This window comes from Bison bison, unplaced genomic scaffold, assembly GCF_000754665.1.
Source record: "Bison bison bison isolate TAMUID 2011002044 unplaced genomic scaffold, Bison_UMD1.0 scf7180017864530, whole genome shotgun sequence".
NCBI lineage: Eukaryota > Metazoa > Chordata > Mammalia > Artiodactyla > Bovidae > Bison > Bison bison.
Window position 1 is genome coordinate 6421864 of NW_011495080.1, and position 26190 is coordinate 6448053.

At 42.4% G+C, this 26190-nt stretch overlaps 2 protein-coding genes across 5 annotated transcripts in view; one reads left to right on the forward strand and one right to left on the reverse strand.

The window, feature by feature from the left end:
* Positions 1-22983, reverse strand: part of MKLN1 (muskelin 1, intracellular mediator containing kelch motifs) — a 386334-nt gene extending 363351 nt beyond the window's left edge. For 3 of the 4 annotated variants that reach the window (XM_010831662.1, XM_010831660.1, XM_010831661.1), the window contains exon 1: positions 22871-22981. The gene's annotated coding sequence lies outside the window, so the exon portion shown is untranslated. Of the gene's footprint in view, positions 1-22870 lie in introns of all 4 variants that reach the window. The other variant, XM_010831658.1, reaches the window with a different exon arrangement.
* On the forward strand, positions 1503-26180 carry LOC104982391. The gene is made up of 3 exons (XM_010831754.1): positions 1503-1563; positions 22845-23404; positions 24263-26180. Exons 1-3 carry the CDS (start codon positions 1503-1505, stop codon positions 24287-24289), a joined length of 648 nt encoding a protein of 215 aa, XP_010830056.1. The 3' UTR covers positions 24290-26180.
* Positions 26181-26190: the final 10 nt, after the last annotated feature.

A 26190-nucleotide genomic window follows, 5' to 3' on the forward strand; every position in this document is an offset into this window, starting at 1 on the left:
CTTGATAAATCTTTGTTTTGTAAAATCCTAACTGTATCCTCTGATTGGAAATTTATTGTCTATTCTCATAGTGATATTTTAACCTTTGTTTTCATTCACTGAGCATCTACTTTGTACCAAGTACTTTGTTGGTTCAATGAGCCCAAAGGTAAATGAAGTAAATATGCTTCCTGCTTACAGAAACCTTTCAGTAGAGCTTCCAGTAGAGGGCAAGACAGAAACAGGAATGGCAGCTCCCATAAAACAGTGTGTTATAAAGAGAAGACTACCAAGAACTCTAGGAGGGACACCTAACCCAGACTTTGGGAGGACTGGAAGTTAGTGCTTCCACATGGAGACTTACAAGGTAAGAAGAAGTTAGTCCAATAAAGAGGTGAGGCAGATCTGTTCCAATGGAGGGCACATGGATGCATATTTTGAAGGTGACAGAAATGACCAAGAATCTGAATACTGAAAATAGTTCAGGATAGCTGAGACACAGTGGTCAGAGATGAAACTGGAGAGGTTAACAGAAACAATTTATACAGAGCCTTACAAGTCATGTCATATAGGAAGTATAATCTACTGAAGTTTGTGATGGCTTGAATGCTGGCATTTTGAAGGGGAATAGTTTAAACTGGTGCTCAGTTTTTTGACTTGAACAGCTGGGTCCCTGGAGAAGGAAATGGCAGCCTCCACTCCAGTATTCTTCCCTGGGTAATCCCATGGACAGAGGAGCCTGGCAGGCTATAATTCAGGGGGTCACAGAGAGTTGGACACAACTGAGCGACTGAGCACATTGGGTGGACAGTGATATCACTCACTAAGACATTTTTTAAAGAGATGAGGCCAGCTGTGGTCATGTTTGGTTTGGGATGCCTGGGGAACACTCAGAGGTTATGAGGAGGCAGTTTGATCTGGAAGTCTGAGAGTACAGGTTCAGGAAGCATCAGTACACGATAGGCAACAATAGACTCCAAGGGGATGAGAGAGTTATGCGGGGGGAGTGTCATGGAAGAGAAAAGGGCCCAGGAGAGAAACCAGAGTAATACCAAAACTTAAAACATGGGCAGAGAAAGGATTTCCTCCCCCTCCCCCCCAAAAAAGGAGATCAAGAGAAGGTAAAGCCAGAGAGAGGGAAACTAGAGAGAGGTTTCAGGAGGGAAACTAGTGGAGTGAGGTATCACAGAGGACAAGGGAAAAGCACATTTCAACGAGCAGGCTGTGGTCAACAACAGTAAACGCTGTCAAGAGATCAAGTGAGAAAAGCCCGAGAAGCATCTACGGAGGGAGCTCCAAGAAGGTATCTGTCCAGTTGGGTGAGAGCTGGGTCAGTGGAGGCAGAAGGCAGCTCACAGTGAATTGAGGAATTGGTGGAACCAGTGAATGCAGACAACTGTTTCAAAAAATTTGCCTTCAAAGTAGAAGATATAATCCCTAGATTTTCTTCCTAAAAGTAGGGACATGAGGCCACCATGAAGACTCACCTACCACCTTTGCATTAGCTCAATTACCTCACGGCCATGCTCTTGGTAGGCATGGCCTGTGTGTTGAAGGTGAACCAAGACATAATGGATGAGCACTGTAAGGGGTCTGGATGAGAGAGGAGGAGCAGGGCGCAGGCACCAGGGAACACGGACCAGGAGCTAGAAGTAAGCTGGAGTTACTATGCACACAGAGGCCAGGAATAGTCATGCTGGACAGGCAGCCCACCACCACCAGCTCTGCTATCCTGAATCCTTCACCATCGGGGTTTCCATTCTCACCCCTTCATGACATGAAGTAAAGTTTCTGACATTCACAACAACTCCTCAGATCTAATCTCCTCAACTCCTCTTAGTAACTTGTATTCCAAGGAGAAGATAGGAAAGTTCTGGCCTGGGTGGTGCTAAAAGGGACACAGAGGCAATGGCAGTAATCAACCTGAAAAGGTTGCCGTGACCTGAGCCTAAAAACCAGGAGTTGAATTAGGCCCTACATCAGTAGCAAAACCAGCTGCATGGCTTGATTAAATGAAACATTATTTCTCAATTGCAATCATTCCCGGATCTCTAGGTTCTCTAAAATGCAACTGTGACTGAACTGGAAGGCTTAACTGTCTTCAGACTGTGATTACAGCACAGAGAGGAGACAAAAAATGGTGGTGAACATCACAAATAAAGACAGTATGTTTGTCTTATATGGAGACTAGCTAAGCTGCACAAACCGAGTTTCTGGCTGAAGATTTTTTTTTTCATTTTACTCAACTCAATATAATCATTTACCCACTGGATATTGCTTAAGGGGCAGAGTTTTCATCTAATTCTCATTTAAGGAGACTGAAAAGGAAAAACTAAATAATAATACCTCATTTGTGTATGGTGCTTGTCTTTCAAAGAAGACATCATAACCCATTTTATACGATCTAATTTACATTAACAATCCTTTTATAATGTAAATACTAGTAAGGGCTATTATCATCTTACAAAGGATGCAGAGAAGAAATCGAGGCATGCAGGTATGAAATGATGAGTTCAACAATGTAACTTCCATTTTAGAGATGTAACAGCGAGCTTGTTCTTCTTTTTGGTTTTATAAGGAAGCCATGCTTTAGAAAAACATGTTTATTAAGCTGTTACCTTACCCTTAAATTTTAAGATGAAAAATACCTTCTTAAAAGAAATCACAAGGGCCAAAATGTTCATTTTGTTCCACAGATCAAAACTCTCTCCCAAATGTAGATGACAATCAATCAATTCCTATCACTCAAGTCTGATTTTCATCAGCACAGTTCTCACCATCTGTGCCACACATATTATGAGTCGTTGGTGAGTATCAGTCTCCTCTTTACGTATACTATGCTGCAGTGATCTTGTCATCTCAGTTGGACTTGGAAACTGCCATTCTGTGTACTAATTCTGCATATATGTAAAGTCACTGACACTTTCAAGTTTGTATGAGCTTCCATTTGGGTGGGGGTAACATTTTTCTGATCTTTTCAGGTATTCGTTCATTCATTCATTCATTTATTCATACTCTCAAGCACTCACACATCCATTCAACAAGCATTGATTGTGTGCCCCAAATGTGAAAACATTACCCTAGATGTAAAAGAAAGAGGAAGAAGACAAAAATCACTTACTTCAGGAAACTCACAGCCCAATGAGGGAGTCAGAAGACCAAACAACTGTCGTTCAGTGTGGTAGGTGTGGAGATGGAGTGACACATGAAAACAGTCTGGGGACCATAGAGGGGGGTTGACCTCTGGCAAGGAAGGCCTCTTAGATCTGAGTATGCCAGGAAGAAGGGGATTGGGATATTCCGAGTAGAGGATACAGCATGAGCAAAGGCATAGATAAGAGCACCCTGTGCATTTGGGGAATCACAGGAAGCATGGTATAACCCCAGGTTCTTCCATATTCTATGACTGGTTCTATTTCATTATCCAGGCCCTGGACATCAACATGTGTGAAGAGAAAAGTGAAACTGTTAGTCACTCAGTCGTGTCCTACATTTTGTGACCGCATGGACTGTAGCCTGTCAGACTCCTCTCTCTGTGGAATTCTCCAGGCAAGAATACTGGAGTGGTTAGCCTTCCCTTCTCCAGGGGATCTTCCTGTTCCAGGGATCGAACCCAGGTCTCCTGAATTGCAGGTGGATTCTTTACTATCTGAGCCACCAGGGAAGCCCTAGCATGTCAACATAAATAATTTTATGAAGGGAAATATATGGTCCCTGGGTTGTCTTCAGTCATGTAAGTAAAAATACATTTTACATGGGATCTGTACCAAAGTACTTTTTGAAATACTATTTGAAAAATGTCACACAGGTATCAGGTCAAAATCAAAGCTTGGATCTGGTCTACCCAAAGTTTGTATTCTCCATATTTCATATCCAGGGGGAGGCAGGTAAGAACAGCCTACCTATTCATCGAATATAGGTAGGTGAATACTTAGTCCACCTCCATTATGATGTCCGTATAAAAGAATTATATAGAAATACTTCCAAATACAGCATTTTCAAATGCACAACATTGGGTGGGCCAGATTTTTCCTGTTTACCTCTTAACCATTCAGCCTTGGTACTGCCCAGCCATCAAAAACCAGCCTTATAGATTCTTATCAATACCCCTACTACACAGTAGCAAGAGGAGTTTGGAAACAGTCTGAAAATTCTGCACCCAAGTCCCTGCAGGGACAGCTCTTTCCTGAAGCTTCTGAGAAGTCCTGCCTGAAGGTCTTTATGCACCTTTATGAACCAGGTCAGTAACAGATAAAATGCAACCACAGATAACTCACACTGAAACTTCCATAGACTAATCTACTGCCTGGGTAGCCCTACTCTGAATTCCCTGTTAATTACTAAAAGCTTTGCACCACCAAATTGCATCCATGTTTCTATTTGGAAATTTTTCAGAGACTCTAAGAGTTCAAAATAACTAATCTATGTTGGTTCCTGACCAATTATAGAATCCTCTCTAAGACAACATTTTCAATTTGGCTACACCATGCAGCATCTGGGATCTTATAATAGTTTCCTGACCAGGGATTGAACTTCCACCCTCTGCATGGAAAGCAAGGAGTCTTAACTACTGGATCACCAGCAAAGTCCCTCTAAGACATCATTTCTTCATTCATCTACTCCTTGACCCACTCAAAGAGTATCAACTTCCTCATTTCTCATTCTCTTCAAGCCAATCCAGTCAGTATTTGTCCCCCATACTCCCATCACTTCTAGGCAAATAGATGTGGAAACAGTGGCTGACTTTATTTTTGGGGGCTCCAAAATCACTGCAGATGGGGACTGCAGCCATGAAATTAAAAGATGCTTACTCCTTGGAAGGAAAGTTATGACCAACCTAGACAGCATATTCAAAAGCAGAGATATTACTTTGTCGACAAAGGTCTATCTAGTCAAGGCTATGGTTTTTCCAGTGGTCATGCATGGATGTGAGAGTTGGACTATAAAGAAAGCTGAGCACTGAAGAATTGACACTTTTGAACTGTGGTGTTAGAGAAGACTCCTGAGAGTCCCTTGGACTGCAAGGAGATCCAACCAGTCCATCCTAAAGAAGATCAGTCCTGAGTGTTCATTGGAAGGACTAATGTTGAAGCTGAAACTCCAATACTTTGGCCACCTGATGAGAAGAGCTGACTCATTTGAAAAGAGCCTGATTCTGGGAAAGATTGAGGGCAGGAGGAGAAGGGGACGACAGAGGATGAGATGGTTGGATGGCATCACTGACTCAATGGACATGGGTTTGGGTAGACTCTGGCAGTTGGTGATGGATAGGGAGGCCTGGCATGCTGCGATTCATGGGGTCGCAAAGAGTCAGACATGACTGAGCGACTGAACTGAACTGAAATTCTACTACAAACATACTTGTGAAGGCTGCAATGACCTCTGTGTTGTCAAATCCACTGGTCAGTTTTCCATCCTAATCTTACTGCCCTCTCAGCAGCCATAATACTTGGCCCTAGTGAGCCATCTCTTTTCACTGAAACATTTTCTTTGCTTTGCTTCCATCACACCACATGTGCTTCGTTTCTACCTTTTCAGTCTCTTTTGCTGGGTCCTTCCTGATTTCTGAATGCTGGGAGCTCCCTTGGGCTTGGTCCTCTACAATTGCCCATCTAGCTCATTGCTTTAAATACCATATCTCTTGTCCTAATGTCTGTCTTGGAAGCTGCGGAGGGTTTTTTCCCATAGAGACACTGAGGTTTGGGTTGGGCACTGAAGGAGGCAAAGAGTTGGCTGAGGAGAGTAGATCCTAAGGGAAAAGAGTGGGGAAAAGCACAAAAGTGTGGAAAGGCAAACTGCATTCAGAGAAAACAGGGCAGTCTGATGTGGGTTGAAAATAACTGGTTAGGGAGGTTGTAGTAATATCGAGAAGAACCTTGGTTTACAGTTAAGGGACTTTATGCTGGACTTCACGCTGAAGACAATAAGCATGAAAGGTATTACAGGTTCCTAAATAGGGAAGAGATGTGAACATTCATATTAAAAAAAATAAATAAAACTGTAGTAGCAGGATGACAGCCGAACTAGAGTAAACTGAGACTGGAGCCAGGAAAGCCAATTAGAAGGTCACTGTAATAGTCTAAGGAAGGGATTATGGTCTGAATCACCATAGCAGCAGGGGGATGAAGAGTAGTGAGAAATCCAAGGGAGATTTAGAAGTAGCATCGAGGACATAGTTATTGATTAGATAGCCACTTGGGAGTAGGGGAGAGAGGCCAAAGTTGAAGTGTAATGACATCAACTAAGCTAAATAGGAAGAGAGCAAAAGTGGGGGGAAGGGAGGATGATGATATTAAGTTCTCAGTGACTATAGGCTATCCAGTAGCAAATGAAAGACACATCTGCAGATCAGGAGCAAAGTTTGGACTGACTATATAGGTTCAGAAGTCAGGGCCCACTGGTAGCTAAATTTTCAGGATGGATGGGATATCCTGAGGAGGCCATAGAGTGAGAAGAATGCCAAGACCCTGAGGGGAAAAAAGCACGTAGGCAGCAGTCAGAGGAAGAAGAGCCGGAGGAGGAGATTGGAAAGGTCCAGAGAGATAGCACGAGAATGCGACAGAGTGAAGTCTGCAAGTAAAGGGAGAAGAAAGCTTCAAAGAAGAAAGGATAAACAATTCTCTTTGGGGTAGGATGAATGATAAAGTCTGGGGATTAGATCTGATGAGCACAGTTTCTAGAGCATTGGAAGTCAACCTGGAATGGATAAAGTGAAGACTCTTCTTGGAAGTTCGGCTGTGAGAGAAGCAGGAAATGGCTGGGAAGAAAATGGAGTTGGGCAAGGTGTAGACATTTTTTTATTTTAATGAAATGGAAGTCTTTAGTACAACAGATGGCTAGCTAGTTTCTGATTAAACAACTCTTGTGAGTGCACTACTCCATAAGACAACCCCACTGCATTTTTTTAACCAGCAATTGATCACTCAGTTCAGTTCAGTTCAGCATGTATTCGTTAAGTACCTTCTATGTCCAGAGCACTGGGCTTGGCATTCCAGTGCCTAAAAATATATGCAAAACACGAGGTGGATTTAGAATATTCAAAACTCACAAAGAAGAAAATCTGTTGTAAGTCCACTATTGAGATATTATTACTATCAATATATTCCTGTGTCCATCCAGTCATTTTTTTTTGAGCATATATATTGAAAAATAAATTACCTACATTTTCTGATATCATGGCATCTTCCACAATCTGCTTCCTACTGGATGCATAGTTTTCATCAAAGGAACGTATTATGATTTATAGAATACTTCTTTTTGAACTTGTAGGTTATCTCTAAGTGTTCAATATTATAAAGAAGGTATGCTTTACTAAGTACTCTTATATTAAATGTTGTGAGTGTTTCTGGTTATTTTCTTAGGATAAAGTCTTAAAAATGAAATTACTCTTTTAAATGTTTTGCACATATTAAGATTTTAAGTACATAATGCCAAACTGCTCTCTAGAATGCTTGAATCAATTTGAAAGTGAAAGTGGCTCAGTCATGTCCAACTCTTCGCAATCCCATGGACTGTAGCCTGCGGGCTACTCTGTACATGGAATTTTCCAGGTCAGAATATTGAAGTGGGTAGCCGCTCCCTTCTCTACAGGATCTTCCCGACCCAGAGATCAAACCCAGGTCTCCTGCATTACAGGCAGATTCTTTACTGTCTGAGCCACCAGGGAAGCTCATGAACCAATTTACATGCCCCATATTGTATGAGGGTGTTTATTTCCCTGAATCTTTATCTATGGAAGTTATTATTTTAAAATTCTTGACAATTTGTTAGGTACAAAGATATCTGGTTTTATTTGGTGGCTCAGACGGTAAAAAGAACCTGCCTGCAATGCGGGAGACCCAGGTTTGATTCCTGGGTCAGGAAGATCCCCTGGAGAAGGGAATGGCTACCCACTCCAGCATTTGTGCCTGGAGAAATCCATGAACAGAGTTGCCTGGTAGGGTACAGTCCATGCGGTCACAAAGAGTCGGGCATGACTAAGTGACTAACACTTTCACTCTTCTTTCACTTTTTCTTTACTATTAACTCTGGAACTTTTTCATTTTAGTTGACCAGTTGAATTCCCCTTCTTCTCTTTTGCTTTTTCATATTCTTTACCCACATGGCTTGTTCATGTCTTTTACCTTCTCATGTTCTTTACACTTCTTTTTAAATGTATTTTTGTTATAAATTTGTAAGAGTATTTTATATATAAAGGACACTGCTGCTGCTGCTGCTAAGTTGCTTCAGTCGTGTCCGATTCTGTGCGACCCCATAGACGGCAGCCCATCAGGCTCCCCTGTCCCTGGGATTCTCCAGGCAAGAACACTGGAGTGGGTTGCCATTTCCTTCTCCAATGCATGAAAGTGAAAAGTGAAAGTGAAGTCACTCAGCCGTGTCCAACTCTTAGTGACCCCATGGACTGCAGCCTACCAGGCTCCTCCTCCCATGGGATTTTCCAGGCAAGAGTACTGGAGTGGGGTGCTATTGCCTTCTCCGATAAAGGACACTACCCTTTGTCATATATATATTTGGTTGCAAAAATTCTGGAATCTCTCATTTATCTTTTAATTTTGTTTGTGGTACTGTTTCATCTACATAAACTAAAAAGTTTCAAGTAGTCAAATCTATAAATGTTTTCCTTTTACAAATCATAAGCCTTTATTCTTTCACTCAGGTTTTTACCACTCTAAGGTCAAGAAATGCTTGCACCACTTTCATTTTTCAACACATATCACTTCTCTTGTATGAGTCATTTTTAATATTTAACTCTCTATTTATTGAAAATTTATTCCATTCCTTACTAATCATGTTTGTTCTATCCTTTGAGGATGCTTTGGTTTCAGGAAAGAGAAATCTAACTCAAATAGGCTTAAACAAAATATTGAATCTATTGGCTCCCGTAAGTAGAAAAGTTCAAAGACTTTAGGGACATGTTTGGCTAGATGGCTCACACAATGTGGAGAGGATTTGATGGTTCCCTCTTTACCTCTCTGCTTTAGTCCCTAGTGAGAGCTCCATTCTCAATAGACTCTCCCCTCCTGGTCCCTAGATGGTGGCCAAGACCTTCCAGGTTACATGCTACTGCTTTCACTGCCAGAGGAATGTGTCTTTGTCTTAGCATTACCACAAAAACCCTGACATTGTCTTTCCTTGATTGGACTGATTTAGGTCACATGCCCATACATGACGCAGTTGCTGGAGCCAAGGGCATAAAACTCACTGATAGACTTAATCTGGACCACATGACCCTCACCCTGGAAATAAAGGTGGAGTTAGTTTTCTTGAAACTACATGGATGCCCTACAGAAAAGAGTGACTGAGAAAGAGGGATACATTCAAGAAGGTAACTAAGGTAAGGGACTATATCTTTAAATGTCAAGATCATTGCTTTTGATGAAAAACAGCAAATCCTCTGCCATTTGAAAACATTTGTTCTACCACTATTAATGCAGTAGAAATTAGAGTTAAGATCATGAAAGACATGATCCTTTCCTTAGGTAAGAAATCCTTTACATTCAAGTTGTATAGGGATCACCTGGGCATATCGTAGTTTCAAAAAGTCTAATCATATGCGGTTGGAACAATTTCCTCCATGGCTAACTAATCTATAGGTTCTCTGAATTCCTTCTTTAAGACAGGTTCCATAGACCCAGTAGAAATAAGACCATAGCCCTAATTCTCCCCTGAATCCATTCTGGTAAAGTCTCTGTCTCCTGGCTACTTTTTTTCTGGTTAGTTATTTTGGCGATCCCTTGTCTTTTTTTTTTTAAACCATAAGTCTTACCTATACACTTTGCAATGTCTTTTCCTGGCTTGTGACCTGAGACCTATACCTTGACCTAAATATCTTCTTAGAGGAGCCCTCCAAGGAGTCAGCTAGAGCTAACTAAGTTAGCCTTTGGCGTGCTGGGGCTTTAAGTCGACCACATAGTGATTCAGAAGAGGCAAGACACAATAGTACCCACGTGCTGTGCGCCAGGCACAGCTCAAAATGTTCTGCCCAGGGAAAGCCATCATCTGACTCCATGAATGGATTAGTGGCCTTATAAGAAGAGATGATCTCTCTCTACCTGTGGATACAGCAAGAAGGTGTTCATCTGCATCAGATACCAAATCTGCTGAGAGCTTGGTCTTGGACTTACTAGCCTTTAGAAGAGAGAAATAAACATTTTTTTGTATAAGTTATCCAGTCAATGGTATTGGTTATAGCAGCTCCAACTGACAAAGACATCATCCTCCCTGCCTCTGTGACCCTGTACAGCGACTGTACAGTGACTTGGCGTCTGTGGGCCAACAACAGTCTCTTTCTACCCCTTTGTAGAAGTTTTGATCACAGTTTTTCTTCTTGTCTTAGTCCTTTCTCTACTGCTGGCTGCTCTTCTGTTCTTCAACTTATTGTATGATATACCATCACTTAATTACTGTTTTTACAGCCCTCCCCCAAACATTGCAATGTGGGAGACCTGGGTTCAATCCCTGGGCTGGGAAGATCCTCTGGAGAAGGCAACGGCTACCCACGCCAGTATTCTGGCCTGGAAAATTCCATGGACAGAGGAGGCTGGCAGGCTACAGTCCATGGGTTGTACATGACTGAGTGACTTTCACTTTCACTTCTTTCTGCCCAAACTTGACCACAATAAATACATCTATTGAAGACACGTTCTGATTTTAAAGGTATTAAAAATGTGTAGGGAAAGCCTTATATATTAGCGTCTAGTGAACTAGACTATAGCTGGATGATTCTGGCTTTTAGCCACCTGTTAACATCAGTCTGTCTCATTCAGTAACACTATTCCTTCTTTATTATTATCTTACTATAGAAAAGAAAGAAAGTGAAGTCGCTCGGTCATGTCCGACTCTTTGTGACCCCATGGACGGTAGCCTATCAGGCTCCTCCATCAATGGGATTTTCCAAGCAAGAATACTAGAATGGGTTGCTATTATCTTACTATATCTATAAACAAAAAACAAACAGAAAACCATTGTCTCCAGTACTTTTCTCAGAGCCTACTTATCTCTGGATGTTAAGCCCTCTAGCATTATTTTCACAGGTCTGAGTCCTTCTTTAGAGTGAGTTTTCCCCTTACTCCTATCTATTTTCTGTGAGTGTCCTTTAAAAACAAGAGCTAATCAGACGCTCCTTGAGCAGCAACATTGATCTTTTTTACTTAGATGCTCTCTTTTCTGTATTGAAATCACTGGCTTTATAAGAGTTCAAATTTCAAGTCATTTTGCTACTCTTGAGCTCTCTTTCCTAGTTTCTGGCCAGATAGAGCCTTATGTCCGTATTTTCTCTTAACTTGCTCAAGTCTTCTTTATATCCGGTTAGCAAGCAAAGAATTGCCTTCTCCGGGTACTACAAATTCAAGGATACCGTGGTCACTTACTTTAAGCTGTATGTCACTTCCACTTCACCAACACATTCTTCTTAGCTGGTTAGAATTAAGCTTAGAATAGTACCTCTTCAATAAGCGATTAGTTTAAATTTAAGTCATGCCAACTTTATTTGATGCCCACTTTTCAGCAGAATGAGCTTGTCAGTAGATGTTGAAGTTCTCCATTACCCCTATATTGTGGCCCTGTCCTATTAATTCTGTCATTTGTATTGGGAAAGCATTATTGATGTTGCCATAACAGGATCACAAGGCATGTTAGAACTAGCTGACAAAACATGGCCAGTGGAGAGAGAGTGTGAGCCCAGTAGGGAGTGAAGAGCTCTTTCTAGGGTATGGGCTGTAAATACAGAAGCTGGCTTGGATTAGGGCAGCTGAACTATGCAAGACCTGATGTCTCTCACCAAGGTGAAGTTCAAAAAGCTACTAATACTATGAAGTCCAGCATGAAGGCACACGTGTACAGTTTAAGGAGACCATGGCAGGAGTGTGGACAACACAATACAACCCTCTGGAATGAGGGCTGGTCAGTGATAAGCTAAACAAGACATCAGAATCAAGGTCAAAAAGACCAGGGTTCAGGAGAATGTCCCAAATATAAAGGGAATCTGGATGCAAGGCAAAATGACCAGAGACAGAAGGTGTGGAGGTCAAGGTGGAAGCACAGAATTGAAAAAACATGGAGTGGGAGGTGTAATAGGAGGAGCCTACAGATGTCAAAGGCTCACAGCTGACCTGACTGGAAGGAAGCAAGATGCTGGGGCTGATATTGATGACATCAGTTCAGTTCAGTTCAGTTCAGTCCCTCAATTGTGTCTGACTCTTTGTGACCCCATGAACTGCAGCACGCCAGGCCTCCCTGTCCATCACCAACTCCCGGAGTTCACTCAAACTCATGTCCATCAAGTTGGTGATGCCATCCAGCCATCTCATCCTCTGTCATCCCCTTCTCCTCCTGCCCCAAATCTGTACCATCATCAGAGTCTTTTCCAATGAGTCAACTCTTCACATGAGGTGGCCAAAGTATTGGAGTTTCAGCTTTAGCATCAGTCCTTCCAAAGAACACCCAGGACTGATCTCCTTTAGGATGGACTGGTTGGATCTCCTTGCAGTCCAAGGGACTCTCAAGAGTCTTCTCCAACACCACAATTCAAAAGCATCAATTCTTTGGCGCTCAGCTTTCTTTATAGTCCAACTCTCACATACATACACGACCACTGGAAGAACCATAGCCTTGACTAGATGAACCTTTGTTGGCAAAGGAATGTCTCTGCTTTTGAATATGCTATCTAGGTTGGTCATAACTTTCCTTCTGAGGAGTAAGCGTCTTTTAATTTCATGGCTGCAATCACCATATGCAGTAATTTTGGAGCCCCAAAAAATAAAGTCTGACACTGTTTCCACTGTTTCCCCATCTATTTCCCATGATGTGATGGGACCAGATGCCATGATCTTCGTTTTCTGAATGTTGAGCTTTAAGCCAACTTGTTCACTCTCCTCTTTCACTTTCATCAAGAGGCTTTTTAGTTCCCCTTCACTTTCTGCCATAAGGGTGGTGTCATCTGCATATCTGAGGTTATTGATATTTCTCCCGGCAATCTTGATTCCAGCTTGTGCTTCTTCCAGCCCAGTGTTTCTCATGATGTACACCGCATATAAGTTAAATAAGCAGGGTGACAATATACAGCCCTGACGTACTCCTTTTCCTATTTGGAACCAGTCTGTTGTTCCATGTCCAGTTCTAACTGTTTCTTCCTGACCTGCATACAGGTTTCTCAAGAGGCAGGTCAGGTGGTCTGGTATTCCCATCTCTTTCAGAATTTTCCACAGTTTATTGTGATCCACACAGTCAAAGGCTTTGGCATAGTCAATAAAGCAGAACTAGATGTTTTTCTGACATACTTTCTCTCTGATCAGAACTGGCATTTAAATTTTGGGGAGCTTGGAGAACTAGAACTATAGGCAGGGCTCCTTAGATAATCCAGCATCTTGTTCCATCTGGAAGGCAAAGGCAAGACACCTAGCCAGCTGCCTTATTGTAAGCTCCTGTGACGTCACTTCTGCTTTTATTTTGATGGTTCTACCAGCCATCAACGTTCAGGTTTGTGAGTTTTCATTTGTATTCGTAAGTTCTTAACTCACATGGCTATTCTATTTTGCCTTTAATTGTGTGTTTCTTTTGAACAAAGTATGTACCTTCATATTGGTGCAATACAACAACTAATTCCCTGGTGGCTCAGCTGGTAAAGAATCCACCTGCAATGCCGGAGACCTGGGTTTAATCCCTAGGTTGGGAAGATCCCCTGGAGAAGGGAACAGCTACCCACTCCAGTATTCTGGCTTGGAGAATTCCATGGACTGTATAGTCCATGGGGTCACAAAAAGTCGGACACGAGTGAGCGACTTTCACTTACTTATTACTTACTGTGTACAGGTACCATGCTAGCTGATTTACATACACTATGTCTTATTTAATTCCCACAGCACCTCCTTGGGAGGTGGGTATTATGATGCTCATTTTAAAAAGAGGAAAATGAAGCTTATATGGTTTATGTAATCATCCTGAGGTCACACATCTGGGACACAAAGTGCTCAGATTTAAACTTAATTTTTGCCTATGCATCTGAGGCTTAAACGACTATATTTATACTGTAATACATTCAAACCACTGACACCTGTCAGCCACTAGATTTTTAAATTTATCTTCTATCCTCTTTTATCTCTAACTCCCTAACAGTACTGCAGTATATAAAAATGATCATTAGTAAGTAGTTACTGAATGAATTAATGCAGCTTAAAAATGTTATTAGAATTACTATGTCCTCTCTTGGTTTGGGTGTTGATATAGACAAGCGATAAGAATTCTTCAGTTTGCTCTACAGAAACACGACACTGACATGCATTCATTCATTACATGGCTGAGAAGGGGCCAACTGGTAATCCACACTGAACTGAGGAGACATGCTAAGTCAGATGTAGGCAAATGTGTTTATATGTTCAAATAAATTTGAGAAGTTAAAATAAAGGGTATACATGAAACAGATTATTTTCTTCAGAGCTCTGAATCTGAAAATCTTTCTCACGACATGGTCTTCTTGTTTGTCTGAAATCAGAGGTTGCCAAACTAACATCCATGGGCCAAATCCAGCCCACCCCTGTTTTCGCATGGCCTGTCAGCTAAAAATGGTTTTCACATTGTTAAGTAGCTGAAAAACATCAAAAGAAGAATGATACTTCATGACATGCAAAACTTATATGAAATTCAAAGCTCATTTTCCATAAATAAAGCTTAATTGGAAACACAGCCAAGGTCATTCACTTACTTATTGTCTATGGCTGCTTTAGCACTACAAAGGCAGAGCTGAGTAGGTGGGACAGAGACTGTGTGGCCCACAAAGCCTGAACTATTACCCTTTACAGAAAAATTTACTAGTCTCTGGTCTCACTAAGTAACACAGGATGTTATAACATTTTAAATATTGTTTAAGTGACATCTATTACTTTGGTTTCTAACTGGAGGACCCTGGACCCAAAAGTCATGACATCTCTTTTTGCGGTGTAGAAGGTTTCCACATTCTCAGGACAAAGTCAAACCCTTTCCTCCTTCGGCATCCTCTACATTCTCTCCCGAAAGCAGTAGCACCTTTTGGCAGAAGCAATAACAAACTGAGAAGCTGGTGGTTTCTCTAAGAGGTAGTATGTTTCTTCCTAACCAAAGTCATTTTTCTCTTTGATTGGAAACTGGGGCTGGGCATCCTTATGAGTGGTTACAGTGTATTACAGAAACGGATTCTCCAGACTCCATCAACCAATTCAAGGTGATATGATGGAGTCACATTGGTGAGGAAAAGCAAATTGCTCTTTTTGTCATCACCCAGGACTTAAATAAAGACAAAAATGACTCAGAATGACGAGACACGGGTGCATATTATTTATCAAAATATTTTCAGGAGGCATTTAACACCCCAGCAACGTGGCATTGTGAGAGCTCAATTAACATGTTAGCTCGGGAGTAAAACCAAGGGATCTTTCTAAGATCAAGTTTGGTTTACAGTACAGTTCAAGAGATTATGCTTTATTTATTTATTGAGACACAAAGACACATACTATTGTTGTTGTTTTTTGTATCTCTATTTCTCTTTCTGTATCTTTGTCTTTCTCTCCAATTTAACAAAAATATACTGATCATTGATTATACCTGAGAGGTACAGGGAAAGCCCTAAGGATACAAAAATAAATCAGATAATTGCAACTTTCAAGGAGCTTACGGTTTATGAGGAAAACAAATTATAGTGATCTTCCTGGACTTTGGGGCAGCATTTAACATGAGTTGATGTTAAATGCTTAATATATTCTTAATATATCCTCCTTAGTATATTCCTCTCTTGGTGGCTTTAGTCCCATAGTCTCCTGGTTTTAGTTCTCTGGTTTCTGATTCTCAGTCTCCATTATCAGGTCTTTTTTTTTCTCTCTCTCTATTCAATCTCTAAATGATCAGAGTTTAATCATGGGTCTGCTTTTCTTTTGATTCTATCTACCCTCCCTAGGCAATCTTCTCTCAAATTTATAAATCCAGTTCTAGCAACTCTCTTGAACTTCCAATCCATATAATGAAACTGCAGTAAACATCTCCACTTAGACAGATACTGCAATTCTGCAACTGTCCCAAGATTTTCCATCTCAGTCACTGACGTCCGTGCTCATTCATCTCCTCTTTGAAGAAATCTCAAGTCAGTCATGATACTACCTCCCTCTCCATAACTCACTAATTCCATCCAATTGTCAAATTCTTTAAAATAGCTCTTGACTTGGATCATTTCTCTTCCTGAGCACACTATCACTGTAGATGAGGAAGCCATGCCTCACAATTTTTAACAGTTGCCCACCATTATGTGTAACTGTACCATAATTTATTTAACCATTTCTCTATCAATGGACATGTAGGTTGTTTTCATTCTTTATCTACCATAAATAATGCTTCAGAAAAGATACTGGAAGAGTCATTCTTCAATATTTGTCAGTATGTCTATTGGATAAATATAGAAAAATGGAGCTGCTAGGCCAAAGGCTTTGTACATTTAGAAATTTGATAAATACTGCCAAGTTACCCTCCACAGGGGTTATACCAATTTTCATCCTATTGACAATGTAAAATAATGCCCACTCCCCAGCCTGGCAAACTAAAGTATGCTAATTAAACTTTTTGATTTGTGTCAACTCAGTAAGTAAAATAAAGGAGAATAGGGTGGCAGATGATGACATGGTTAGATGGCATCACCGACTCAACAGACATGAATCTGAGCAAACTCCGGGAGATGGTGATGGATAGGGAAGCCTGGCATGCTGAAGTCCATGGGTTGCAGAGTCGGACACAACTTAGCAACTGAACAACAACAGTATGTAAAAAATATCTCTTATTGCAGTTGTAATTTGCATATTACTTGTTATTAGAAAGGCTGAGCACTTTTGCATATTTTAAAGACCTATTTGTGTTTCCTTAACTGCTCTCATAACTTTTACCCAGTCTCATGGGAGTTTTTGATGCTTTTCTTATTGATTAGTAGCAGTGCTCTGATTTCTTCTTAAATTATCCAATTTCCATATTCTTTCAGAATCCTAGTAATTTTTAAAACTCAGAATTTTATCAAATTTTCCCCAATAACAAGTAATCGTCAATTTTTAAAAATTTATTTTTCAATTGGAGTATGATTTCTTTACAATGTCGTGTTAGTTTCTGCTGTACAACAATGTGAATCAGCTATATGTATACACCCCATCCCTCCTGAGCTTCCCTCCCCTCACCACACCCACCCAGGTCATCACAGAGCACCAAGCTGAGCTCCCTGTGCCATACAGAAGCTTTCTACTCTCTATTTTACACATGGTAGTGTATACACATCAATGTTACTTCAAATGTTAACTCCATTATAGGGGAGCCCATTATGAATTGATTTGCAGAAGTCCTGACTACCTGCAAATAGCTTAAGACTGCTTATACGTCTATCTATGCTGTCATTTAATTTTCCTAACAGCCCTACGAGGCATGTATTAGTATTAACTCCAAAATAAAGCTCAGAGAATATGAATGTCCAGGGTTACACAGCTAATAACCCTTCCACACCTGGAACCTTAAAAGTCTAGTAATCCACCATCACTGGCCATTCCTGAACCACATCAGGCTCTGGTCCTTGATGCCTCTAGTTTCTGATAACCAACTGCTCTTCTCTTTTGCCTTCTATAAACATGCGGTGAACATTTTTAAGTACCTACCATCTGCCAGGAATCCTCATGGGGTTTACATTTTAGAAGGGTTCTCATTTATAAGAATAAAAACACACAATAATAAAGCTTTACTAAGATGGGTGGGAAGGGGCAAGGAAGGGTACTTTCAGCCAGGTGGTCAGGGTGGACCTGCTTGAGGAAGTGACATTTAAACAAAGATTAGAATGATCAAATCCAGGAAAAGGAAATATCTAGGTGAAGTCCTTTAGATACAAGAGCAAATCTAATGCATTCAAGGAATAGAAAAATAGACCACTGAAGTTGGAGTCAGAGGAGAGTGGTGGGAGAAGAGATCAAAGAGAGGTGGTCTGGGATGCCACAGAAGGCTTCTGTCTGGCAAAGGAGTCTGAACTTTATTTCAAGTGTAATCAGAAGACAAGGAAGGATTCTAAGACAGAAGTGATACGATCTGTGTGTTATGATTTATGTCACTCTAGCTGCATTGTGGAGAGAGGAGGCAAAAGTGGAAATAGGAAAACCAATTAGAAGCTATTACAGGAGCCCACAAGATGATGTCTGTATTAGGGTGGTGGCAGTGGAGAGAGAAAGAGACAGATTTTGGAAATGTTTTTGAGGGTTAAAGTAGACCTAAATTCTTTATGGAGGAGACATGAGAATGGAGGAAAAGGAGAAGAACCGTGAATATCTACGTGCTTTTTGGCTTGAGCAAATGGTGGATTGGTGACCTAGACAGCATATTAAAAAGTAGAGACATTACTTTGTCAACAAAGATCCGTCTAGTCACGGCTATGGTTTTTCCAGTGGTCATGTATGGATGTGAGAGTTGGACTATAAAGAAAGCTGAGATCCAATCAGTCCAACCTAAAGGAAATTAGTCCTGAATATTCATTGGAAGGACTGATGTTGAAGCTGAAACTCCAATACTTTGGCCACCTGATGCGAAGAGCTGACTCATTTGAAAAGACCCTGATGCTGGGAAAGATTGAGGGCAGGAGGAGAAGGGGACGACAGAGGATGAGATGGTTGGATGGCATCACCGACTCGATGGACATGGGTATGGGTAAACTCCGGGAGTTGGTGATGGACAGGGAGGCCTGGCGTGCTGCATGGGGTAGCAAGGAGTCAGACACAACTGAATGACTGAACTGAATAAACTGATGTCATTCAATTTGAAGAAGCCCAAAAGTATCCAGAATTTCATATTACTATATTATTTCCTTCTTTCCCTATGCATCCTTAACCTCACAGATCATGATTTTCTCTTCCTGATATTTTCATTTTCCTTCCTACTTAGTCTTTAGTTCTTCTTATCCAAAAGAACTTTTTCTATCTACCTCCTCTACTCATATCCACTCCTCAGTCCACTGCAATCTGGTTACTATCTCCTTTTCCTAATAAACTCCTTCTTTCTGAACATAACACTGACCTTGTTGTTAAAACCAAGGAATCTCTGTCTATTTTTCTTGACCTCCGTTTAGCATTTCAAACTATTGCCAATTTCTCTTGACTTCTCCAAAACTACTTGTTCCTGGTCCTTCTACCTCTCTGGATGTTCTTTTTTGTGTATTTATTTCCTCATTTTTTTCAATGTTTGCATTCCCATAAGGTTTCAGAAGAGGTCCTTCTCTCTTCTTACTCTATACCTTTTATCTTGAAGATGTCATCTACTTCCAGGGACTGTTACTCATTCTGACGATTCCAGCACATCTCTCTCTCCTGAGCTCTCAACTCAAGTAATAGAAAGCTTCATTTTGATATCCTATGGATACTTCAAACACCATGCTTCAAATTAAACTAAATTCCCTCCTCAACCTATATCTCTTCATCTTGGCAAATGGTACCACCATCTTTCCATTTATCTGAGCTGTATTTCTTCTCCGGTTCCTGAATCCTGCAGACATAATCAATAATAAAATTCAGCTTGTTCTATACCCTGTTTTTCTTGAATCCTTCTCCTCTCTCCATTTCTATTCTTGTTGCTTTAGCTTAGGTGTCCATTATTTCCATCCCCATAATGCTGAAACAGCCTCTGAGCTAGTCTCCCTGCTTATTGTGTTGCTCACACTAATAAATTCTCCAAACTGGACTGAACTTTATAAAATGGACATTTGATTGCCTCACTATGCTCCTTAAAACTCATCAGTAGTTCTCCAGTGGCTTTAGGGTAAGTTGAAATTTATTAGGAGGATATATAAGACTTTTCATAATACAAGACCTTGCTGATCTTTCTGGGTTCTGCTATGCATTCATACAAGACAGAATCTATTACTTGCTGGGCTCTGTCCTTCACCTTCAACTCTATGGGCACACCTTCTTACCCTCAGGACTTTACACATAATACTTTCTTTGCTTGGTCTACATTTCTCTTTGATTTGCCCACTTGTCTGGATTATTCTACTTATGCTTCAGATCTCCTCTCTAAATTCATTTTCTATGGTTAGGGACCGTGACTATGCAAGGTGAAGGTTAAATGTATACCTTTCCAATGAGCTCCCGTGTTGCTAACATCCTAGTATTGTATGATCAATTTTGCACTTATCTGTCTCCTCATTAAACTACAAGATCCTTCAGAGGAGACTGTGTTATTTATCTTTGTATTCCCACTGCCTAGCACGGTACTTGACACATAGCAGGCACTCAATAATGAATAAAGAAAGTGGAAGAGTTGGGTTTCAAAGTCAGATCTTCTCTGTCTGGTACAAATCTCACATTTCTTCATGCTACTTCTTAACATCTTGAGCCTGAAAATTTTTTAAATCTAGGTATATTTTTGCCTGTAACTAATTAAAATACAGGCAAATAACTAACTCCATGAGAGCTGAGTTAATCATGTAATTCTTTAATAGCCTTTATTCATCATTCCATCATTTTGCTCATCAAAGTACTTTGGGTTAAATGAATCTAAATTGAATGAAGGATCTTTTGATACACTTTTACATCCTTTCTACCTTTCCTCCTACAACACCTGAAAGTAAGCAGAGTTAAGTACTTTGGGAGTCAGGTAAATTTTATTTGTCTGGCAACTGACACTATAAAGTGATGTGTCAACAGCATACTTTTTCCCATTATAATTTCCTCCAAGGTTTCTATGGATAGGTATTAAAATTTCAGCGCCAAAATTTAACATTGCAAAATTCAGCTAAAATTGAAATTTTTATGCAGTGAGTTCAGTACAACACAGAATTTTGTAAATAGAATCTTAAAGATTCTATAGCCCAGCATTTCTGTTTAGCTTCCAAGAGGAAACAGACAGGAGAAGACTTGTACTAGCTCAACCAAGGTCATCCAGCCTATTAAAATTTCCTAACTTTCAGCTGGCTGGTCTCTCCTCAGTGCCATAGATACCTTATTCTCTTCCATCCAAACAAATTATCTTCATCAGAACCTACCTATTTACATAGATACATTTCTTTATGATATTGCCTTTTTTGGTATCCTTGTTATAAAGAGGAAGGAACTGAAAACTAAGCAAGGCTGTCTTATCCAGGGACATAGGAGAATTGGCAAAAGAGACAATTAGTACAGAGAGATGGGCTTCTATTTGTACTGTAGCCTTGTAATCACACTCTGTTCTCTGAGTGCCCCAACGCTAACCCAAGCTTATTTGTACTTCTGGGGCCTGGATTCTATTCAGTTCTATGCCTTATTTAGTCTAAATGATTTCCCCAGCTTCAGTGTGTATTTTTTTTTTTTTTGAGCTTTATTTTAGAAATATCATACTTAAATCTGCCCTCAAATTGAGTTTGTTTTAGTTCTAATGCTGAGGAATGAAGATTCTGGGTAAAAGAAATAAAGATGATGGGTTTTTCTAGGCTTTACATTTCAAGAATGGTTTTCTCAAATGGCAACTGGCAGTATACCTTATTCCTCAAATTATGACATTTTCTATGGGAATTAGAATTTAATTGGGATAATTGGTTTTCACGGCAAGCACAGATTTCTTTCCAAGAGTATCAGTTTGATAATATTTTACCAGCTAAAGCTACGAGACAAATATAAACCAGTTCTGAGAAACAGGAAGTGAACCTGACTGGTCTAGGCTGCGTGTCCCTGGTGGTGACGCACATACAGAAATCAAATTAGGAAAACAAGATATGTGGGTGTGAGGGAGTCGATAATAATTCAGGATGCTCCAACACAAGCGAGAACTCCTTTAACCAAATGCCATTCATTTTAATAGCACCCTGAGAAGTTTGATTTCCACATAACATACGAGTGATTAGAAAGCAGGACGAGCTTGAGTTCCCTAGCAACAGCATGTGCTTCTGAGACAGTCATTAGCCTTTCAGTTAATCCCGCCAACCCCTTACTGCTAATGTATGACTGACATTGAAAAAAAAAAAAAAATGATGTTGCAGAAAGTGCTTTGATTTCCAGGAGCAAAATGGACAAGAATAATATATATATACATACATATGTATATATATAATATATATGTGTGTTTATGTTAAGTTGTCCTGAGAACTGCACTCAGGTAAAAGGAGCAATTTTCCTACATGCCCAGCCTGTCCCCATGTCCCCATGTTCACTGCTTTTAGTTCTACGTTTCTGAATCCCCTCCCAGTAAAGGGCAGCAGAGGTGAAAATTCTTCAGGCTTTAAGACAGTCCCCTCATCGAATGTAAATCATAGTCTGAAGCTGGGGTGGGCAGTTTGTGTGGCAGGACTGAGGCTGACAGAGGGTAAGGGGGGAGGGAAACCGCAAGGCGTAGTTTTCTTTCTCCTTTAAACAGCATAAACTACCCTGGTTGAAGCTGCTTGGGAAAGGAGGGTGGCAAAGGGAAAGAAGCTATTTTTCCTATTGATTGTTTAATTGCACCAGAGGCTGTTTGTCCAAGGCCACTGGCCAAGAGCATTATGTCTGTGGCTAAAGTGAGGTTGGGCAGGTTTCCATACCCTTTCCTAGTTTTAAACAAGGCAACCCATAAAGCTCAGCCAGGCCATAGGAATAGGGTGTATGTCGACTTCTGCTACTCAGCTGTACCCTAAAGCGCCAGGGCTGATGGGATGATGGTTTTCTAACTCTGAAACATTGCCTCTAGCTCGGTCCTTGGTTCAGGATGCACTACTCCTCTGTGTAGCTTGGGTCACCTGCGGGCCATTATTCGAACGGTAACTACTGCCACTGGTCATCCTTATTGTGGCCTGGGTCCCTTTCAGCTGGGGACTGGGCTCCTTCAGTTTGGCCAGGGTGATTCCTAGTTCTCCCCGCCTCCCCACCTAACCCCCTGCACGCTCCCTTCCCAAGGCGACCACCTGCGCCGCCCCACTTACCATCTGCCCCGCGGGGAGGGCCCCCCGGGGTGGCGGAGCCCTCCCTGCTCCCCGGGCGGCTCTGGGGGAACTCGGTGTTTGCCTCCAGCCCTTCGCTACCGGAGAGATCAGGTTCCTCCCCTCCTCCCCCTCCAGCTCCGGCCGCCGCCGCCGCCGCCTCCTTCTTGCATGACACAGCAGAACCGCAGCTGCCGCAGCAAGTCCCAACCATCCGCCCAGGAAGCGCCGCAACCGGGACTCGGGAGGGGCGGAGGGGGAACCAGGCAGGGGCCACAGCCGAGGGGGATGCTTGCCCCCGCTTTGCACCACACACTCTTTTCCCAGCCCAGGGGCATGGGAACAAAATCAGGCTCAAGCCGACCAGGCCAAGCCCGTGAGGAAAGCTGGGGGTTCGGCGTCAGAAGGGATGGGACCAAAGAGAAGGGTGTGAAGGAGACCCCAATTGAGGCAGGTCATTGCAGGGGAAGAAGGGGAAGAAGAGGCCGAGAAGTCGAGGGCCAGACTGTGAAGGAGAATAAAGGAGGTCAAAGAAAGGTAAGGAGGTAGAGTTGCAGAGAAGGGAGACAGAGCTGGGAAGGGGAGGGGACCTGCTTTGGAAGGAGGACTGGGAGGGAGAATTTGGGGAGGCCTGAGCTAAGTATCTAGGCAGCACATGGTGAATTGGGAGGCAAAAGCAGGAAAGGGGAAAGGGATGTGAGAATTAGGCGTTAGATGGTAAGGTAAATATTGAGGGACATATTAAGGAATCAGAAGGGATGTAGTGGAGATCATGCATCATGGCTGATAATCAGAGGGAAACTGATGAGGTGGAAAGAGATATAGTCAAGGCAAAGAAAACATGATCTTCCGCCCCACTCTTCAGTTTCCTATGAAGTTTTTCATAATGCTGCCAATCCAACAGGGAGTTTTCCTTATAAATTGAAAAGCATGAACTAAAACATCAAAAGAGCCGTTTAGCTTGGATTTACAGGATAAAATCCTATGATCCATGCAATCTTTAAGGCAGAGATTTAGGATTGGGGGTTGTGATTCAATAACACGGAAGGCTCTAAAAACCGATGGTATGGATTCACACATAACTGGACTTAAGTCTTTCAGTGTCTGTTATATGCTTCAGTTAAATGCTACAAATGATGACAAAGTTATTGGTTCAAAATATCATATAAAGGCACAGACTTTTTCTCTGTATAGAAACATATATATAAATCTATAGGTAATTTCTAGCGTCTAGCACGTCCACTATGATTAAGGGGAAAATGTGTTTTTCTGATTATTTGATTTCCCACCAAACACACTACGCATTTTACAGCAGATCAGCTGCTTCTATTTGAAAGAATGTGGTCAGAAAAGTAATGCAAAAGCTGCCACTTTGGTTTTGTCTGTACCTTCCAGGTCATATCGTCGTACCTCACTTCCTGACACAAACAAGTTTTTACTGTTGTCAGCAACAAAGTCCTAATATAGCTGCGGAAGAGAAAAACTGCATTGCATTTGCCTCCTGCAAGCATCATCAACACAGTTACCGGAGGAATGTTGATTCCAGAAAAGCTTTAAGGCTGGTACGATGGTAATTATGTATCAAATGCCTGATTCTATTTCTGTTATTATTGTTTTGTCATTTCTGAGCCACCCAAGAACTGGCTGAACTCGCAGAGGGACAAGTCCGGTTCTTCTTTTTGCCTCGGTAAAATTTAATCAGACCTGATAGAAAACTCATTGCTCTAGGGGAAAATAAAGTAGGAGCCACGAAATGTCATTTTAACAGAGCGTGGGTTTTGTGACTGTAGGAAAGGATTTAAGGACGCTCCTTCTGTTCGGTTTCCTATGTAATGAGCAAAGGCTACACGCACGCACAGACGCCACAGCTCCCGGATGCTGTGGCTCGCTTATCTAGGCTTCTGCAGCGCCAGGAGCCCCTCCGGGATGCTGCGAGGGGCTCTCGGTGGGTGGTGGTGGTGGTACGAACGGCTGCGGCCGCCGCCGCCAGTTCTGCCGCTGCTGTTGTTGCTGCTGCAGTCACGTGGGAGGCCCTTTAAGTTTCCATAGAGAGGCCTCTCCGGTGTCACATGATGGACATGATATAATGAAACAACATTGTGGAGAGGAAAGCATTAGGGGAGCCCACGGCTACAAAAACAAGTGAGTGAGAAGAGGTGGGAGGAAGAGAAACTACGCCACCTCCCCTGCAGCCGAGCCGCACGCAGCAGTTCCCCGCGGGAAGTGGGCGACGCCGGCGGGGGGGAAGGGAGACCCGGTCCCCAGCCCCGGCCGGGGGACCCCCGCCGCCCACAGCCAAGAGAACAACTTTTAGCCGGCAGCCTCGGCCAGCACTGCACCTGTCTCCGAAGCCTCCATCGCTCCTCCTGATGATCAAAGGGGAATTCTAGAAGACTGTGCTCTACAAATATACATGCGCATCGTTTTCCCCCTTGCGTCTCGCTCCGCAGGAAGGAAAGAGAAACGGATTAAAGCGGCAGCGTGTGTTCAGCCCCAAGGTAAGTTCTGGAGGGTGGGGAAAGCCGGCCCAGCAGGACTTCGGGATGGGAATTTTGTTCTCAGTTTGGACCTCTCGAGATGAAAAGAGGCATCCCCTCACTGCTGCGAGGCGGCGGGCTCGATGGTCCAGCAGAAACATTTCCACTGTGGACTCCGGTTATTTCCTCTTTCGCACGCCCCGCGGTCCCACCCTGGGACTCCCCGGGGGCCCCTCGCCTCCCCCTGGAAGGGCCCGCAGGTCCCAGCCGGGATGTTGGCGAGCCGGGCGAGGAAAGGTAGGGGTGGTGGCGTTAGCCGGGAATGCCGAGGCGATTTCGCCATGTTTGTGTTGCTAAGAGCACTTTTTTCCCCTTTGAGGTGGCTTGATGCCACATGGCTCCTCCGGAGCTGCTGCCGGGTTGAGAGTGTGTGTGTGTGTGTGTGTGTTTTTCAATGTCCGCATTCCAGCTAATGTTGCGCAGATAAAATTCAAACTTGAGGTAAACAGAAGAGGAGGAGGAGGAGGGGAGGGAGGGGGGAAGACTGTTTCCATTTCGAGATTCCACCTCTTCACTCCGCGGAGAGTCACATCCCGGAACCTCGAGAGTACTTGGTCCTGTCTTCCCCCCACCCCACCTCTGCTGACCACCAGAAATAAGGCGACGGGGGTGGGGGTGCTCACAGAGGACGCGGCGTCTGCGTTCTAAAGGGGAAAAACAGCACCCCCCGGCATCCAGGCCGTCGGCTACCGTCCTCGTTCCACCCGGAGGGACGGAGGATGCCCTGCTGCGCTCTCGAGTTGGGGGACCGGAGGATCGCGCTCTTGGGCGGGGCTGGGGGGCATC